Source organism: Pleurodeles waltl, chromosome 1_1, assembly GCF_031143425.1.
Source record: "Pleurodeles waltl isolate 20211129_DDA chromosome 1_1, aPleWal1.hap1.20221129, whole genome shotgun sequence".
NCBI classification, from domain to species: domain Eukaryota; kingdom Metazoa; phylum Chordata; class Amphibia; order Caudata; family Salamandridae; genus Pleurodeles; species Pleurodeles waltl.
In genome coordinates, this window is record NC_090436.1 from 88,162,906 (window position 1) to 88,183,301 (window position 20,396).

Sequence of the window (20,396 nt, forward strand, 5' to 3'; positions counted from 1 at the left end):
ACGAGTTACTGTCACTATCTGAGCTGATGTTACTCCCTGAGGAAGTATCAGATGTGTTAGTGGAATTTTTTGCTACATAGTCAGGTTTGGTGTAGGGGTATATCCTTTCTATGGAAAAACGATTTAGGTCTTTTTGAAATTTTGCTATTTTTTGCTGAGTTAGGTATTCTTTATATTCATTCATGTTTTTATTTACCTCCTCCAGTTTCTTTTTGAAGGAGAGATGCTCACACCTGACTTCAGGTTATTTTCGCTGGTTTTTATCTGGATCAGTAGGGTTTCAGATAACCTAGTGGTTGTTTTTATAATTAATATCAGCCAATCTTGTGTGCATTTCCATGCTATAAGCGACCAATCTTTACGAAATTCAAGGTCGTCTAGGAATATGCGAGGCTCATTGGTGACAAGTAGTCCGTTTGGTGCAGAGTTACTGCGGAGGTATTCTGTGAGGACAGCGCCGTGTAGTATAGTCTTAACCTGGGAGCGTTTCAATTCCACTAGGGTGTCCCAGTCCCCAAGCTGGGACAAACTCTTTGACAAAGCCGTGTCCCCAAGGAGTGAGGGGACTGCGAGGATAGCTGATACTTCCTCTTCGTTGAAGGAGAGGCCTTCTGACATGGTGTGGCAAAAAGGGGAGGGAGGGGGGGGTTTGGGGTTAAGTTTATAGTAAAACAAGTGGGGGAACGTGGAAAAAAGAGAGAACCAAAGCTCTGAGGGACGCAGGCAAGACAAAGGTGCTTGCTGGGAGGAGGCGAGACAAGGATAAAATAACTCTCGCAGCCGGGAGGCTGCTCTACTATCACATTACACAAAGGGAGAGTATGTGGGAGCAAGAGGAACACACACCGTACTCGACTCCCAAAGAACAATACTAAATCACAAATGAGAGTACGGGGGTTCTTGTAACGTAAGCAGGTCGTAGTGTATCAATTGTGACACTAGACCACTCGTATACCTCGACTAGAGGTGAAATGTGGGTGAGCTGTGGAGTGGTGTATGGTCTGAGAGGGGGATTTCCTTTACGGACTAGGTGGTCTCACACACTATATAGTGTCATGCTTCATCAGTAGGACAGTGCCACCTGGGCGGACTCAACCTCACTGTTAAAGGAACAGGAGGGAGTGCGTAAATTAATTTAATTTCTGGAAAATGGGATCCAGCTATGCTAGGGAAATAAAAACACCTACTCAGATACCCGGGTAAATTTAATAAAGGGTTCTGGGTGGTGTGATTAAAAAGGAATGGGGAACCGGTGTGAGAGCAATGACTCACAAGGTCACCTATCTAAAAGCAGTAGCCGACATGTTTCTGCCCTTGTAATTGAGCTATGGAGGGTCTCTGGGCATTCATCAGGGCGTTGGATCCCTGTTGCAATTGCTTCTTAAGCGCTGCAGAAATAATCACATTAGAAAAGGGGTGGAGGAAGGGCCTACCTTAACCAAGGGAATACCTGGGGAGGACCTATAGTAAATAAGTGCTATGTATAGCACTACGTATAGTATGAATTCACTTGGACTGCTGCAGTGCATGTGTATCACTATGTACAGCGTGAATTCACATGGACTGCTGCAGTGCTTATATATCACTATGTACAGTGTGAATTCACATGGACTGCTGCAGTGCTTGTGTAGCACTATGTATAGCGTGAAGTCATGTGTACTGCTGCAGTACTTGTTTATCACTATGTATACTGTGCATTTGCGTGGACTGCTGCAGTGCTTGTGTATCGATATGTATAGTGTGAATTCACATGGACTGTTGCAGTGCTTGTGAATCACTATGTACAGTGTGAATTCACATGGACTGCTGCAGTGCTTGTGTTCACTATGTAGAGTGTGAATTCACATGGACTGCCGCAATGCTGTGGACAGCACTATGCATAGTGTGAATTCAAATGGACTGCTGCAGTACTGTATGAAATAGTCCTGCAGAGCTGATGCATGCTAGCACTTTGTATATTTTTGAATTCACATGGCTGCTGTAGTGCTTTGTGAAGTAGTCCTGCCAATAATTGTTTTTTTCTCTACTTCTGTGCTAGAAGTACCAGTAAATGGCTCAAGTCGCCTGAAAAAGAGGAGGAACTACTTCGAAGAACAAGAAACACTTAAAAGAGCAAGAAGTGATGAAAAACTTAATCACAGAACACCATTTATTTTGAAGATCCCTGACTATTAGTAAAGGTCCATCCATTTAATTAGCACTTGCTATGAGTATCTGGCCTGTTTCTGTTTGTCTGCAATTTTATAGATCACGTTACTGAAGCAGAAGGCCCTGGGGAATAGGAGATGAAGCATTTCCCCAAGATGACACAACTGTGTCAGTTGAATAAGGATAGACAAGAAACCAAGCCACCTAGAGCCACAAGTAGCAAATAAGTCATAGTCGCACAACTACTCCTATATTATGTGATAAATCAGTTGCTACAGTAGTAGTGTCAGTGTTTTTTGAAGAATTAATGTGCCTATGTAATTTTCAGCACATTTTCAGCCAAATATGTTTTTATTGCATTTATGTCGGTAAAAACAAAAGGAAAAGCTAACAAAACAGAAACCCTACTTGCCCCAGGCCCGTCCACTCTCCACAACTCCATTGAAGGAATAAGCAAAAGTAAAGAGACATTGATATCGCTAAAAGGACAAAAGGCCTGTAAGATACACATAGGTGGTCAGCAGCTAAGAGGCGTCGTTAGTAGGGGGCGAATTGATGAATAATAGGCAGTGAGCTTGGAGTCCTCTAGAATTTTCAGGACCCTGAGCCTCTTAGGGCAAGTCAGTTCCTTGTAGTCGGAGGCAAAGAAGTCCACCAGTGGCCGCCATTATTTAGTGAGCTTAATATTGCCCTTATTTTTACTTGAAAGTTTTCCCATGCCCGGGAGCCATCATATCTTTGAATCCAGCGGACTTCTGTGGGTGGTGTTGGCTGGCCGCAGAGCGCTAGGATGGTTTAGTTTGCAGCAGGAAGTAAATGGGAGATCAAACACTCCTTCCTCCCCTATAGAGGTTCTCATCAGTAGCCCGTCCCAAAATACTAACCTCTGGGCTCCTAGCAAGGTCTGCCCCCGTGATCTACTTGATAGTGGTGAGCACTAAGCCCCAAAGGGGGCCAGTGGTCGGTCAGGACCATAACAAGTCCAAAAATGTACCCACCACCCTGCAACTTTGCCAGCAGCGCGAGTCCCCTCCTGCTCTTATTTTAGCTACAGGATTAAGTGTTTAGTGCCACCTGTATAAGATCTTGGCTAGCGTTTCCTTTCCTCCTGTGTGATGTGTGACGCTATCCTGTGCGGAAATGTATTTCGTCCCATTTTTCTTCCTCTGGGGTTTTACCTATGTCGCTTTCCTAGGAACATTGGAAAGGAAATTTGTTAGAATGTCCTTTTGGTATTTTGCATTGCAAGATCTTAGACGTAGCATGGGTGTTGCCAGTGTATTGGAGTTGATATTTCTTGAATGGTGTGAGAGCTCGGGTGGCACCCTGAATCCCTGGGGAAAGCAGCCAGTGTATGAATTGGGGGTAACTAAATCGCTCTGCCTCTGAAAGGCCATAGTCTAGCTTAAGCTGTTCAAAAGGCTTGATGGAGTCTCCCTCAAAAAACATCCAGGACTGTTTTGCAGCCTTCCAAAGTCAGCATTTCCCCAGAGGAGGTTAAAGGGTGCTGGAAAGGATGTGAGCCCTTTAGTTTTTATCACCCCTCTGTCCCAGACTTTCAGGGTAGCCCAAGTGACTGGTGATCTATAAAGAGTGCCTATTCTGTAAGGCCTGCATTTCCATGGAATTTACCACAGAGGCCCCACTCCTACAGTAGATCATCAATAGACCACTCTCTTTAAGTTTTTCACCAGACCCAGTGTATGATAAAGTAAGGTGTGCTGAGCGTAATAGTATTCTAGGTTGGGAGTGGCTAGTCACACCCCCATCCACGGTTTGGGAGTGCATTGGTATCTGAAAAGTGCCCTGCTATCCCCTCCCAGGGGTATGCGTAACAGAATAACTGGAGCACTGCAATGTGATCTTCAAAGCCTGAAAGATATAGACAGTCTTGTGGGAGAATAGCCATTTTGATGGCTGTCACCCATCCCAGAAGGGACAGCCTTTTTTGTTTCCAGGTGCCTAGCTCCGCTTTCACTGCCCTCTTCAAGTGCTGAAGGTTCATGGCTCCCATTCGAGACAGTGAGGGGGCCAGCCCCAGTCCCTAGTAGTCGACATGGGATTCAGCCCTGCAAAAGGGGAATGTCTGCTGGAGGCAGGCTCAGATGGGCGCCAGAGTAGAGATTGAGAATCTCTGATTTCGCTATGTAACTCTTAAGTCCTGAGACTTTCTGATAGTAAGATGTAACTAAATAAATTATTAAAACAACTGCTATGCTCATCACAAAATTAGAGAGTCAGGCTTTTGTAAGTGCTGGTATTGTCAATAAAGTGTGGGTGGGAGCACTGGAAACCACCACCTCAAATTAACCACTACTGCCGACACAACCACTACTTGACCAAAAAGGGTTGAGTTGCAGTACTGGTTAACCTCATGAGCTACTCTTCAGACTCTGCCTAAAGGCTGCCATGGGTAGTCGGAGAATGTCCTTTAAAATGAGAAATTTCTTTAAATAGCAATACCCGTCTAAGATGTAGATTTTTGTAGAGTTGTGTTTCTTGTAAACATTTTAGCACCCACACTTGCATCTGCACATCTATCCGTCTGTAATGTAGCCTCGCACGTAGAAGGTGAATGCTACACTACTGCACTCAGAGAGATAACTCTGATCACATAGCCTCACAAGAGCAGTTCGGGCCCTTCTTGGCTATAATCCTTAGTCTTTCTTCAGTCTTACATGGCACAGAGCCTTTTGGGAGAAAAGGGCTATTTCCTGGTATGTTAACACACAGGCAGAGAGCACTTTGTTCTTTGGCATGGCTCAAAGAGTGATGCAAATACTAAAATGCCAGTATGCAGCCTGTGGGTCAAATATTCAAATTCCCTATTGATTGTACAGTCGAGTAGCATGTCTGCTGGACATCTGTGTGTAAATGCAGGCTAATGTTTTGAGTCCTTGATGGAGTGACACTGGGTATATTCTTTTATTATCAATAATATTGGTACCATTGACTCTGTAATAATACCACCACTTGCTTGGCACTACAGAAATGTTTTTTGTGGGCTATAGTTGTCTAGACTCAGTACACTGGTGCTTTGTTTAATAGTAGTCGGCCTGCAGAGCCAGAAGCCCAGTAGACCAACTTTAAAGTGGTCTTGTTGTCTGGGATGTGCTTGACTGAGGTTTATGGTGGATAAACTTGCGAGGAGGGATTGGGATGGGATTTGAGTCTCCCTTAACTTGATATTTTCTGGCTCCTTGGGTGGAGGTTGAGGTTGGCGATGTTGCCCATCTAAAACCGATATTAGTAGTGCCATAAAGCACAGAGGTGTTCTTACCTCCTCCCTTGTTGGTCTTTTCTTAGGTATTTTACCAGCATAGTTTGCAAAGTCAGACTTTTCCTCCTAAGGCCGGAGTGATCGGCACTGGCGAGATCATGTTTTTGGCCAGACTCCGGGTGAATTATACATCCAAGTTAAGGCAAAACTATGAATGACAAAATAAGGCTCTGTTTCCTTGACACAGGATGGAGTCAATGGTCCCTAGTGTTTGGAAAGCGATAAACTGGATTGTGTTAACAACAACTTACGCTGAGGTTGGGCCTGATAATTGCGATGCCATCCGAAATCATGTGCTTGGATGGGGTGATGGAACTCCTCACAAATACCACATTGTCTTTCAAGTTTTATGTATTTTTCTTTGAATCGAACGACGAAGATCCAAACCAGGTGTTAGTGGAAGGCCTATTTTGTAGTGTTGAGAATGGTCAGGTTCAATGAGCATGCTGATGGGTCAGTGCATGTGCATCTTGTTTCTCGTCTTTATTCAAACCCTCCATTGCATCCCCTCCTTCTGAGCCTTTCGGTTGTTCTTGGTCAGGAAGGGCAGCGGCTGGGCCGGTGTTTAAGGGTGGCGTATAACCGTTTTAACAATTTTAGTGCGTCGGTCCGCAGACTATTTACTTGACGGGTTTTGGATTGTGGAGGAACTGCCGCTCTCATTCTGTTGGGTTTGAGCACAACATAGGATCCAGGTTTCTGTACTTCTCTAGAGATCAGCAGATACTGGCACCTGGACCCAGCCTTACCTTTTTGCAGGATCGGGCATTTCAGGTAGTATCAAAGTCCTATACGTTTTTCAGCTGCCATGTGTGTGTGCCCAGGGCTCGTCTTTGAACCCTATTTCCTTAATGTTTATGATCGGCAATCAGCCTCAACTATCAGGCCCATACTGGTCGCCGAATGGACTGGGACCTATTCCCAACCCCAGGAAGGTGGTCAAAGACTTTGGCTTCTGGGTGGATACAAAGTTCACCATGGACAACTAAATAAAAAACAAGGTTGATGCTTCTTGCTTTTAGCCTACTTAGATGTTTGAGAAAAATAGGGCTTCTCCCTCCCTCTACTCAAAAGACAATTGTGCAGGCCTTCTCTCCAGACTGGATTACGGCAACGTTCTTTACTTAGAGGCTTCCAACGCCATTGTGCCAAGCTTCAGAATGCAGCAGCTTGACTCTGATGTAATATTCCTAAATCTGTCTCGTTTTCCTCTCAGTTACGGATTTTTCACTGGCCTCCCTCTCAATAAACATATCTAGTTTAAAGGCTCGTGCTGTATGCTCAAAGCTATGTTCGGTTGTGGACCTTCTTATTTAAAGTCAGTGCACTCAGCCTTATGTCCCTGACTGTACTCTTTGCTCAGGAAGCCAGAATCTTGCTGTGATTCCCCGAGTGAAACTGATGAGGAAAGGTGGACGGTCCTTTGCTTTTCTTGGCCCCACTTTGCGGAGTGCTCCTCCCTAGAAGCGTTTTCTATGTATTTGATTTGTGAAGTTTAGAAAGCTGCTGAAAAAATGTCTATTCTGATGTTTCCATCCTTAGTGTCAGCTGCTTACCAAGCGCTGGGAAGCCCCTTTTGGATGGACAAGCGCTCTGCACTTCTGAATAGAAGTTGTGTGCCAAATTATTACCACGTCCTGCCCAGGATGCGTGGACTGTTCCTAATGATAAATATGCATCTCTTTAATGCTTTTCTCCTATTGTCACAATGTCTTTGAAATCGTCGGCTAAAGCAGTTGGTCCATTAGACATACAAAGGTAATAGTAGATAGGTGCTTTTTAATAGAAGGATTTCTCTTTGTGCGTAGAGATGATGCACAGAGGTCAGGGTCTCATTTTTACAGCATTAAAGACGATACTCATGATGGAGAACTAGGATTATAACCAAGTACCTTTTCAGATTTCTTCTCATCGGTCGGTGCGTGTTTCATAGATGGCTGAAGCCTTGTCTGTTAGGCCTGGTGTCTACCAGTTGGTGAATGAGAAGCAGGAGCTACTGTCTTTTTTGGGTGGTTGGTGTGTATAAGTTAGTGCATAAAGCATGCACTAATCAAATAACTACATATATTTTATTTATTTGGTGGATTTGAGTCATTTTTTGCCTGATTAGTATATGGATACCCCATCATGCCAACGAAGTGCTTCTTGTGGCTCCCTTGCCATACTTGTGATATTTGCACATTTTGTTTAAGGCTATTGGTAGGATTGCAGAAGTAGAACGTGTAGCGCACGCGGCCCCAAGCAGTGGGTAGCCAATGGTAGTAGATGCTGCCCAGACTTGCTTTTTGTCACCACAGTTACTGCCCTTCCTTCCCCTGGTCTCAAGGGTTATAAGTGCAGCTGCCGGCATAGAAAGTAAACCAGGACTGCGTTACAAACTCCCCCTCTCCCTCCCTCTGCTCCCCCGCCTCTTACCTTTTCTCTAACCCTTCTGAAAAAAATAAGCTCTTGAGAGACCCTCAGGAGGGACCCTGTGTGAACCTTGTGAAACTGTAGGAGTCAGTGTACTCTGTCTCGCTGGATCCACCTGCTTGGTAGAGGTTGCCTCACTGTGTATGCATTTGTCTTTATTTCTTTAACTGTATCACTTAGTTTCTGATGAGGAGCAACCCATGGTGTTCATCCCAGGTAAGACGGAAAGCTGTCTGTATTTTTAAAATTGTAATGAATTATTGATATAATTGAAGAGGCATCTCTGCCTTCTAAGGGTGCCTATCTGTGATCTGTTTTTCATAAATAGTTAGGATTAGGCTTTTAGGAACATTTTGGCCACTGCACAGCAAGGAGTTAGCTAATTTGAGATGATTAATTCAAGTACGTTGTTTGGAGTTGCAGCATTGCACACAGCAGACTCATCTGTGGCTTGGCCTGTTAATTGTGCACAGGATTTCCAATATGTTCACGAGACCAGAATTTCCAGTGACAAATAGAGTAGTCTTGGTTCACCGTACTAGCATATGCAAACACTCTCATTCACAAGGTAAAATGTAAGATAGTAAAGCATGGTTTTATTGAAGGCTCCTTTACCTTTATTGGAGTCCTGTTGTTGTTACCATGTGAAATGAAGGTCAGATTGCAAGGGAGCTTTCACTCTGGTCCTGACTTTGTTTAATTCTTGGTGCTGTAATACAAAAGATTGCAAGTGCTGTAATGTGAAATTATTTGCCCAGATTATTTCACAGCGCCATGTTTTGTGCTGTACAGTGAGAAATTCATTCACCACACTGTTTGGTGGAATTTCCTCCTACAAATTATTCCTATAAAATTCAGAAACCTGTGATGTGCTTCATTAGTGTAAAATGGGGCACATACACCAGTTACACGTGCTTTTACATTTAACCATGGCATTTGAATGGAGGCAGTTGGTGTTCTAAAAGCTGGGTTGATGTCTGCACGCTCTTCCGTTACAGGCAGTGTGGTCACAGTGTTTTAAGCTTGATACAGCTTTGCTGTTACTGATCTGCAAATTAGCACAATTTTCTGTCAGCAACAAATGATTGTTGAAGAAAACAACCCACTCAGTAGATTACTGCAGTGTAAGGTTAGCGCAATTGTGAGAAATTGGGGTACTTGACTGCAGTGTGAGCCCTGGTCAAGCCGCAACCACATTCCTTGTCCGGGTAAGGCACAAGCAAACCCCAAATTGACCTGTGCTCATCCCTGTGGTAGCTTGGCACAGAGGGGTCGTGCTTAACTTAGAGGCAGTGTATAAAGTAATTGTGCAACACTTCAAACAGTAACACATTGAAAACACCACACAAAAAAGATCCCACGCCAGGTTAAAAAACAGAGCAGAATTTACTAAATAAAACAAGACCAAAACAACAAAATTTAAGTCAGCTGAACCAGAGATATGACATTTTAAATAAATTAGTGAAAATAGCGCCAAAAAGCACCAACTCTGGATATCTGGTCACTCTGGACCGGGTCAAAGTAACATGTTCAGGCTGACTGTGATGGAGCGCAGGTCGGATACAGTTCTTAGACTAGTCCAGCTGAAGTTCACCTTTTGAATTTTGTGCCAAGAGCCCTGTTTGCATTGAAGAGGGCTGCTAGGAGCAGTGAGAGCATCGCAGGAGGCCATCCTTGAAGGATGAAGAGCTCCTGGCATTGCAAGTGGGTGTTGCTGGAGCTTCATGTTGACGATCCTCGCTGGTGGTCGATGCTGCAGTGCGAAAGGTCAGGCTGACAGAGTTTTGCGCTGATTTGTGGTGCGAGGGGCGATATCTGTGTGCATGGGAATGTTCGTGAAGAGCCCAAAAGCCAGATTTCAGCACCTGTGAGCCACATTAAGTGTCCAGGACCTAAAAGGCGGAGGAGGGGGAGGGCTGTCAGGAGCTTGCTGGGTCCAGGGGCGGTGCAGGATGTTGGGGAAGCCTTTTATGTTGCTGAGGCTCAGATGAGGCCAGTAGACTAGCCTTGGGAGTCAGTCTGGTGTCCTGGGTTCAAGATGAAGTTTTAGGTCCAGTTCTTCCTTCCCAGCAACGAAGGCAGCAGGGCAGTAGTTCCTTCAGAGCAACAGTCCAGCAGAGTGGCAATCCCTTCAGCAGCACAACAGTACTTCCTGGCAGAGTATCCACAGGTTCAGAAGTGTACTGAAGAGTTGGTGTCTAAGGTCCAGTATTTATACACAGTTGCCTTTGAAGTGGGGAGAAGCTTCTAAAGACCTACCTTTTGAAGTGGACAGATGCCTTGCCTTCCTGGCTCCCTACTAAGTACAGGGGGGTATGCAGTCCTTCCTCCCAACCTGCCAGTGGTGGCCCATCCAGTAACACCTAAGCTTCCCATTGCATGTGTCTGTCTAGGAGGAACACGCGTGGGCCCAGTGTCACCCACACCCAGTCATGTGACCTGGAGACCGGCTGCAGGCACCAAATGGCTAAGGCAAGACAATGCCAACTCTATAACACTGACATTTTCAGAATTGCGATTTTAAAATCCGACTTCACCATAAGTTACGATTTTTAAATTTTGATTCCAGAGTCCCCAGACATGAAGGGGCTACCTGTTTCAATTTGGAAATTATGCTTATAAAATATAGTACGGTAATTCCAATGTTATTGTGTAAGAGAGGTAGGCCTTGCAGTACTGAAAAATTACTTTAGAGTTTTTTTTCCCCCTACCAGGACATGTAAAACTTAAAAGTACTGCACCCTGCCCTTGGTAATGTCCAGAGTCTGACTTAGAGGGTGAGCTATATGTGTTAAAAAGGAAGGCTTGGGTCTGGCAAATGGTTTGTTTTGCCAGGTCGAAATGGCAGTTCAAAACTGCACCTACACAGGCAGCAATGGCAGGCCTGAGACACGTTTAAAGGGCTTCTTAGGTAGGTGGCACAATCAGTGCATTTAATTTAGAGGCCATGGGCACACGTAGTGCCACCTTACTAGGGTCTGACAAATGAATTAAAAATGCTAATTGGATATTAGTCAATCTAACATGTTTTAAGCAGAGGGCACACACACTTTAACACTGGTAGCAGTGGGAAAATGCAGAGTCCTAAGGCCAGCAAAATTAAAAATAGGAATTCTGAAGGCAAAAATTTAGGGAAAAACCACACCAAGGATGCCAGGCCTAACAGCAGTATTCCCAAGTATTATGGTTTGGATATTTTCTTAGAATACTTTCTAAAAATGTCTATGCATAATTTGCATAAAGGTTTTTTTCTTCAAGTAACAAATGATGCCTGCATCAAGGAGTCAATCACATTTAACTTTATTTGTTTCTGCTTTTTGCTTGTGCTCATGTTACTCTTTAGTATTCACATTGAGTGTTTTATTATGCAGTTAATGTATGTTATGTGAGTTAACGTTTCTTCAAAATCTGTTAATTTCTGCGTGCTAGAATAGTCTCCTTTCTTGAAAGGCCTCTGGAGATAATTATTTTTTTTGCTATCTAAAGGGGTTTCTAGAGAAGGTAATTCAAGACCTGGATCCAAGTTCTTCACTCGGGCAATTGAGGAGGCCAGTCAGAAGATGGCCACCACCTCCACCCACAGGGATCTCTCGAAAAGCGGAGGTGAAAGAGAACAACAGGTATTTGTAATTATTATTTTTTTAGCCCCATCCTCTTTTCTACTTAAAGTATGGTGCATCTTTTATAGAAGCATGCTTTTCTCCCTTCCTCATCAACCACAAGGTAGTCTGAACAGCTGGTTTATAATCAAGACATACTTATGTTGAAGACTATCTGTAATATTTATTAACTATTTATATAACAGCCTCTGAATTGTCTCTTGGTGCTTTATAATAGCTATTTTACTCAATCAGTGGTCCTCTTTTTATGACATACAGAGCTGTGTTGATTTACCACCTTTTGATCTTGTCCCCTACAAATTATAAAAAGATATCTGTACTAAGCAATCTTGCTTGGCTGATGTGCTTCTAAACTCTGCAGGATTCCTTTCAAATGAAACCGAATGCCCCACACTTGCACAGTAAACTTAGGTCTCTTTCCACAACATCATTCGTTATATTTCATGTAGGGTTAATGTTGAGAAGTGATTTCAGGCAGCATCTCACATTTGTTTACATTCAAGGATCTTCGATAGTCACACTTCTGAGGAATCTTATGTTTTGCTGGGAAGTTTTTTATGGCATGCCACTGAGAACCTGTATCGGACCTAACTTTCTTCATATGACAACCACCTGCATCTTGCATATCTCTAAACCAGAGGTTTGATGCTTTGCATCTTCACAGATCAATAACTGGTTGCATTGTAGGAATCAATAATTGAACGATAAAGCTACCAGTTGAGAGTTTCAGTCCATAAAACGAAAGTGTTTTGTACAAAGTGCCATACGCCATGTCTCTTGCTGTTTAATATATGACGTTCTTGGGCTCTTGGCACTCACCTTGCCAGCCTCGGATTAACCCCAGTCTTCACCAAAGTGGTTGCTTGAGAATACTTAGATTACATAAGGTTCTTAGCCTTCCCAAGAGGTGCTTATCAGAATTGTAGGCTTTGTATCTATTGAGCCCCATTCCAAATTTGGAGGTTGAATGGTAGGTGGTCATTAGTTCAAATGTTGCATAAGAGTGCTATGTTTGCCTGATGCAGATTGGTTTACACCGGTGTAGCAGTGACCAATAGTAGGAAAGTGGATTATTATTTGGGGTGGACAAGTGTCCACCTCAAAGAATAAGGTCATCATGTGCTAAACGTCCCACTAATTAAATAAAATAAAATAAACATGTGCTCAATCCTTGGTAACATGACACAAAGCTGTGAGACTTAAATCAAAGACAATGTATAAAATATTTAAAAAGTGCATACACAGTTGAAAAGTCACTAAAACACTTTATAAATCCACAACCAATTTCAAAATAAAGAGAAAACGTTTATGAGGAAAATAGGACCAAAACAACAAAAACACAAATAAGGTAAACTAGATATTTGAATTTTCAAAGATTTAAGTGAAAATAGCACCAAAGAGCACAGAAAGTCAATGATAGTCCATGGTAATGGAAGACCCGGTCCTGGGTGTGAATTGAGCCCAACAGCAACGGAGCCATGATCAGATACAAGTGAATCGGTCCAGGTGAAAATCTTAAAGTCAAAAAGTTTGGACAGGTTTCCGAGGCCTAACACAGAAAATAACTTCATCACATTTTGGGAAGGAAATCCTACCTGAGCGGGCTGGTGTTGAAGTTGTAACCGCTGCAGTAGAACCAAAGGCTGGATGCTTAAAGAAGGTTGGTCCTGCTTGAGCTGCAGAGCTTTAGAGATACTTTTCCAAGTCCCAACACAGAATGGGCGTTAGTCATTTTGCTTGGAGCATTGACCGGAAAAAAGCTGAAATTTAGTACGACACTGTGGAACTGCTGGTCAGATACTTTTGCCCAAGGGTCTCCTAAGATTCCCCCCCCCCCCCCCCCCCCCCCCCCCCCCGGACCTCAGGGAGCACACTATGAGATTCTAGAACATCAACAGCCAAAGTCCAACAACAAAGTCCAGTCCATTTCCAGTTGCTACTGATAAGCGAAGTACTTCCAGGAAAAGGAGGCTTTTTGTGTCCCTATAGCCACGAAGGAGGTCAGCCAACTGACCCTGAGCACCCTCGTTTTTGTACTAGGTACGAGAGGGAGCAGGTCCAGTCCTTCAGTGCACCTCTCGGGTAACAGATGGCAGGTCTAGCCCTCTTTTGATCTTCCGTAGGTCCAATAAGACTTCTGAGGATGGTTCCTGGGGTGCCACATTCATGCCTGGCACTAAATAGTGGATGGAGTGTCTCCTGTGCACTTCCTAAACGATGGGGTGAAAGTTCCAGGTGACAACCTATCCACTTTTTTCCAGGAGTCCCGGAAGACCTTCATCCTGTGTTGACCCAAGCCATACAGAATGGCTGCGACACAGCTGAATTTTTCATCTATTGTAGCCTGGATACTACAGATTCCGTTAAGCAAGCCAATGCATTGGCATTAGCATTGTTGTCCGTCGTCACACCTAGTTGACATGTATGGACATGCCCTTTGATAGGTTTTTCTTTTTTGGGGGCACAGCAGATTCTGCCATGGAGCACTTCAAAGAGAGCAGCGCCACAGCACGCTCCTTGGGCTTGTCTGCTCCGCTACACCAACCACATCAGCCTTTTCGATCTTTCTTCAGCTGTGGCACGGTACTCTAAAGAGCCACTTAAGCCTCAGCAGGGTTCACAGCTGTTTCATGGTATCCACCAACTCACACAACCCTCCTCGCCTGACTCTGCTCCCTCTGCCACCCCCTACACCCCTCCATTGCCTTACTGGCGTTCTATGCTCCTCCTCACCCCTCTAATGAGGAGGAGAAACTTTAACCCCTAGACCCCCAGAAGAGCGCTGATCATTTACATTGATCATACCAGAGAACACTGAGTGGATGATCAGCTCTTTGAATTTCTTTGCTCCTGTAAGCGCCACAAAGCAGTGCAAAAACGTCCATCTTTCGCTGGCTCGTGCTCACCATCAAGATCTGCTACGCATTGGACGGGGCTCCAGTCCTGGACATCTGTCAGGCAGCTATGTGGGTGTCCCTCCAAGCGTTAATGAGGCACTACTGTCTGAACAGCCAGGTTTGCTGAGAGGAACATTTTGCCTTTTCTGTTTTCTTGGTTTGAGCCAAGCCACAGACCCATCTCTTAATATGTATTGCTTAAGTGTCCATTCAGAAGGTGAGGAATATACAGTTAGAAGTCTCTATCAGAAGAAAAGGATACTTAACTTTGGTAACAATCTTTCTGGTTGAGACATACTGCAGATTCCTCCCTGATCCTTCCATCCTCCTCGTTCTGTGAACTGGGCTCTGTTCATTTAAAAAGTTCCCAAGTTTTGGAATCCATACACTCAAGATAATTGGATGCTATGGCTCTGCATCTGAGGGTGTGGATGCCCTGGAAAGCAATTTACAGTGTGTGGGACTGGTGACTATATTGCTTAGCACGTAATTTCCAGAGCAGAACGGTATTAGTGTGAAGGTGCACGGTGCCACCTGATGGCGGCCAGAGGTACTGCAAAAAAGTTTCCAAATCCAGTCTGACGCCAAGGTGAGACACGTGTGGTTGGAATCTCTACCAGAAAGACCGTCACCAAAGTTAAGTAACTTGTTTATAAGGGGTTCCTACAGTGCAGATCCGCACGTACTACCCTGTGACCTCCACGCTCTACCAGAAGTAAGCTACTGTCCCAACTTCAAATAAAAAATCACTTTGAGGTCTTTCTCCTACCTGCCCCAACAGCATATGCACCAAACCCTGCTGCCATCCTGCCTCAAGTCATTTGGATTGAATTGCTAAGTTGCCTCAGATGTGTTTTTATCTGAGAGGGCCAAGCCTAGCTTTGGCTTGAGATTCAATGTACAGCAACCGAGACGTCCACATTTGGATCTCCCCTCTCTACATAAGAGAATGAACAGAGAGCATCATAACCTGATTCAAACACTTGCACTTGGAACAAGAACTTGGAACATCTCAGTGCCGTATTTTCCATAACACAGTAACTTATCTGTGGCGCTTTATTCTCCGCCCTAAAAGGAGCAGGGACGTGCAGACTGCCATGACTTCTTAGCGCGTTACAACAAGTCGCTATAGACTCAACAAATCTGTTGCTTGTCAGTTTGGTTCACGCTGCTTCTTTTGGTTAGGCTTGTACTATTTGCATAAGGATGGTCTCTTCTGCAGAGGCACAGTCAAGCTAAACATTACGGAATACAACATCTACTGTTGGACATTCTGACGACTAACTATTGCATGAAGTATTCAGTTCTCTTCACGGGTCTGAGTTCTTGTAAAAAATATTTTTTGGGTGCACTAATAGCCTAATGTATAACGTGACAAACGTGAAGTTTGATCCCGTTTTTTAAATGTATTATATTATTTTTGTTTTTAGGCGGTTAATGAAGGTGTAAGGAGTGCCTCCTTGAAGGATTTATGTCTAGAGGACAAGAAGAGGATTGCAAATCTAATCAAGGAACTAGCAAGGTGAGAATGCACGTTTTTATGCAATATGTGAGGGGAGCCTCACTATGCTAAGTAGAACCTATTGGCGCCATACCATTTGTGATAACTTATTTTATTCAAATAAATATACTTTTTAAGTTGGCAAATATTTTGTTGGTCAACTTCAGTCATTTCAGTACAGACGATAAAATAAAAGTTTCAAAAATAACCATCATGAATCTAAAATGTTAGTCCAACTGGTTAAGTTATGACAAAGTACGTTAGAACTGGTTTTGCACTGGCCGCCATGCTGTTGGGTTCAAAAACCTGCATCGCTAGAGTCAACAGTTGATGGAGAGACAACCTGATTGCAGCCCAGTTTCAAAACTCATGCAGTAGCGCTCTCCACACGCTCCACTGCGTCTATGCATAGTAGTACAACTTCGAGCTTTAGCTCCATAAATAGAAGGGAATGTAAATGTTGACCGTTGTATCTTAACGGAGTCCAGCACACTGGCAGGTAATCAGACTATCTTGGAAATTAAGTTTAAAAATGCCAGGAACATTAGCTGTATGGAAGTGCCTTGCTAGTGTTCAGTCTTGTTGGATGGGTCAATGTGGACGAGACATTCTGCAGTCATTAGATGTGATTGGCTGCTTCTGTTTCTCACTACTTTTATCTTGAATCCTCTTTACTCGTACGCATTATTATATTGGCTCGGCTGATGAAGCCTGTTTCTTGGTGGGAAAAGGACAAAGGCATGGTGGAGGAGCCCTAATAAAACAGTAGGACAGTCTTGGCGATATTGATGCAGCTAGCCAGGTAAGTATTCTCCTAATAAGGGTCAAAGATCATTTCCCAACTCCTCATCTTCTCCCTTACCTTCCCTCCACTCCTGCCACAACCCCCTCCGTCCGAGGTTAAAGTCCGCCAGAGCTGGTCAGACTTTACAAATCTCCACATAAAAAAGCAAGAAAAGCCACCATAAGTCAAAAGGTTCCAGGTGGGGGTGAAAGACTAGCATTTCCTGTGATTGAAACGAAGGAAACTGACATGCATCCACAGTCAACCCAAAAGGGCCAGGAAAACGTCCAGCAACATCAGCATATCTACCACCTGCAGCAGCAGCGCCGCCAGGGACCTGAGCAAGCACAGCGCCTCACAGCTTACTCCCCGAGGGCAGGGTACGGCCATCACTGCTTTATCAATCCCAGATTAACCTCATTAAAGCAAAAAGAAAGGGAATTCTAGATTATAAAAAAATGACCGCAGTCGAACAGTTATGCTAAAATCGAAAGATGAGGCCCGGTGGAAAAGCAAACATTCTCACCGGTGGTCACATTGCTGGAAACATCTGCTGTCACGCTGTCGGTGTACAGGCTGCGAAGGTCTGCAGGAACACTGGGAGCCCAGTGCTGATGAACACAAGGGCATACTTTGAAGTGAAACCCCAAAATCATTTTTTCGCATGTATTAGTAAAAAAAAAAAAAAAAAAAAGTACAAAATCTCCTGTCTTTATTGACATATTGTTGATGCAGATACCGAAACGGGCTTATGGTGGACTGCAGTACGAAACATTACCACTGTTGTACTTGCTACAGAACCATAATGCCACTCGGGCTGAATTTGGACATCACTGTTCTGTGGGATTCATGGAAGGGTCTAATGAAGAGGATCTAGGTTTATATTGAGAACCCAGTAACTGAACCTCGGTTTTGGCGCCATTTAGCTAGAAGACTCTTCTCCCAATGTAGTATTCACAAAGTCTCGGCCCTATCAATATGGAAAGATAGGACTGCAAGTCAACTGCATTTGAACAACGGTAGGGTCCCATGGATTCATAGTAAAACCTGTTCTCTAGGACTAGGGAGGTCGGGGTGCCTGAAAGAAGTGAGTCCTACAAAGCTCTGGAAATGATTCCTGTTTTTTTGAAGTTGAATGCCTAGTGTGGTGTGGTATTCACATTGTTTTAAATGTAAGCTGATAACCTAAAATACGTCTTTGTTGTACAGATATAATGTCCTACCAAATTTGGTTTATATTCCATTTGCCAGTGTGTCAAACGCGATTTTGGCCCCTTAATTGCCTCTTTATGAAGGCACTCTGGGCAGATGCAGCTGTATTGGTTGAGTGAAAGCATGGCGTTGCAGGTTTTAATTCCCTGTGTTGGTCGAGGACCTTTTCAACCTAATAGTGTGTTTAGGAGCAGTCATACCACGTTGCTGTTGTACACTGCATTCAACAAATGCCTGTTGGTATCCTATTAGTTGAGTGCTCTAAACTTGGATCGGGATCCCAAAGGCAAATCCTGCAAGAGGGTTCATGGGCCCCATGTTCAGTCTGTTTATGCATCTTCTTGTAAGGGTGTCGCCTGTGGACAGAGTTTTCAGCTGTGAAGTCAGGTTTCAGTTAGTTGGAACCGATGGAGAGCAGATGTCAGAGTAGAGAAAAGCTACTTTCGGGGTACTTCCATTATTTTTGTCCTTGGACTACCTCCTTCACTACACTCGCCCAGTCTAGCTGTCCCTGGAAAACATGCTTTATTTCATCCTTGCGTGTCATGGGAAGTGGGCTTGGATGTTTAGTGATACACAAGTAGAAGGAGGACTAGTTGTGTGGGCGTGATACTCAAGCGTGCACTTGGACAAAGCTTTTAAACGGCAGCAATCTTTTTCTGGTGCTAGCTGCAGTAGGAGGCACTATAGAGTCTTTTGTGAAAGAGGGAGAGTAGTGACTAAGGAACACAAAAATCAACATGAAGTTATTTTTTATAGTGTTGGTTTGTGCCGCAGCTAAGATTGTACCCAATATCATGTTAAACACTCTTTCTGGGCAGCAAAGAGTAATCTGAAAGGCAGATTTCTAAAGGCAAAGAGGCCCACGCAGTGGCAAAAGGCAGCGAAAGTGCGCCCCCCCAATCCTCCCCTCCCTCTCCTCAACCCCCGCCCACCCTCCCTCTCCTCAACCCCTCCTCCCCCCGCCCCCCTCGCCGCCCACCATCCCTATGGCTACATGAATGGGAAGATTAGAATATTGGGGAACATGGAGCACCTCTGAGCTGCAGGAATTGGTGTAATTTGGGTTAGAAGAAATGTGAAACCTGGAAGTCCAGGAGTCATGATGGGGCTGTGGTGGACCACCTGAACCAACAACTTCTAAAGGCTTAGAAGCAACCAGTTTCACAATAGGCAGCCAGGTAAATGCTTCCAAGTGAGGTGGGATATGCTGAAGGCCAGGGCCAGCTTTTTAATGCTTCAAAGTAATTTCTGTGGATTACGGTGGAACCTCAAAAGCTTTTGCTCCAACTTAAGTTCATTCATAATTCGTTGATCCGCTGAGGTAAAGTGGTGCCAAAGGGCAAATGCATTTACGTATCTGTTTTAGTTTTGTATGTCAAAGCCCTCAATAGAATGAGCTTGGGGCAAGATCGTACAGCTACTATGGGGTTGCCTCCTTCTCCCCGTGGCCATCTGAGATTCCTTTCTGCTTGTCTTGAGAAACCTAGATCATAATGAAGCTGCTTCTGAGAAACGTTAGTAAGTGTGAAAGGAACAAAGCGTAAAATTAAGTTCTCACCATATCATGCAAACTGATCACTGTGGAGAGAAAGGTTAACGCTCTTATTTTTATATTTTAATTTGAATCTTCCTTTTCTGTTCCCTTGACCAAAGGCAGACTGGTTTCTTTCAAAATTATTAATCGGGAAGGGTTGTGGATGTTTTAAGATTGATTTATTGTTTTCACGTGTTGTAATGACTTGTAATCCCTGACACCGTTTACACCAAATCTTCCAAAGAAAGACGCATGAAAGACAGTAAAGCCTTAAGCGCGGGGAAGGGTGAGGTCGCTGCTGTGGGTTAGGAATCAAACCTCTGTTAACTTACTTGAAGGTAGAAGAGCACAAAAACACATTGTTGACAACGTGTAGCTCAAGACGTATGCGTTTCTGTGACTAGGTCAAAAGAAAAGGGAAGTAAAGTTATTTAAAATAACTATTGCTGAAATTGTTTTGCTCTTTATGGCTCTCAAATGTTTATAACAAGCCTCCAGTCTCTCCATTGCTCTCCTGCTAGAGCCTTACAAAGTATGAGTACAGAGTTCCAAGTTTCCATCACAATGTCAAATGCTTTCATTCTTATGGATACTTCTACCTGCAGATTCCTCAACTTTTGAATATCCCAGGCAGTAGACAGGATCTGGAAACTTTTTCACAGCTCCTACACGCTGGTACAGGGCTCTGGTTCCACTTCCGCATCGGAAAAGATGCCATTTTGATGCCACTGAGCTAGGAAGTGCCCTGATGCCAGTTCTCATTTTTTTCGGTGCCTACATCGCAGTTCTGATATTCCTGTCAGTAATTCTATAACATTATCTTCAAGATTCGTTTGAAACATTTTCTTCAGTGAAGTATGTCTTCTTATAAGCGATCAGGGTTCAAGCCCTGCATTGACTGTGAGGGTCAGCTACTTGTCACTGACACTCACAACATCTGCCTTTAGTGCTGTGGTTCTGACCACTACCCACGTTCTTGTGATTCTTGTCAAAATATAACCCCCA

The 20,396-nt window shown here is 44.0% G+C and overlaps 1 protein-coding gene across 2 annotated transcripts in view; it reads left to right on the top strand.

The window, feature by feature from the left end:
* Positions 1-20,396, top strand: part of KIAA1328 (KIAA1328 ortholog) — a 665,562-nt gene that overhangs the window by 41,844 nt on the left and 603,322 nt on the right. Inside the window, exons 2-4 of one of the 2 annotated variants that reach the window (XM_069218089.1) lie at positions 8,021-8,056; positions 11,327-11,460; positions 15,788-15,879. In XM_069218089.1, coding sequence (XP_069074190.1) covers positions 8,021-8,056; positions 11,327-11,460; positions 15,788-15,879 — 262 coding nt within the window. The remainder of the gene's footprint in view (positions 1-8,020; positions 8,057-11,326; positions 11,461-15,787; positions 15,880-20,396) is intronic. The other variant, XM_069218177.1, reaches the window with a different exon arrangement.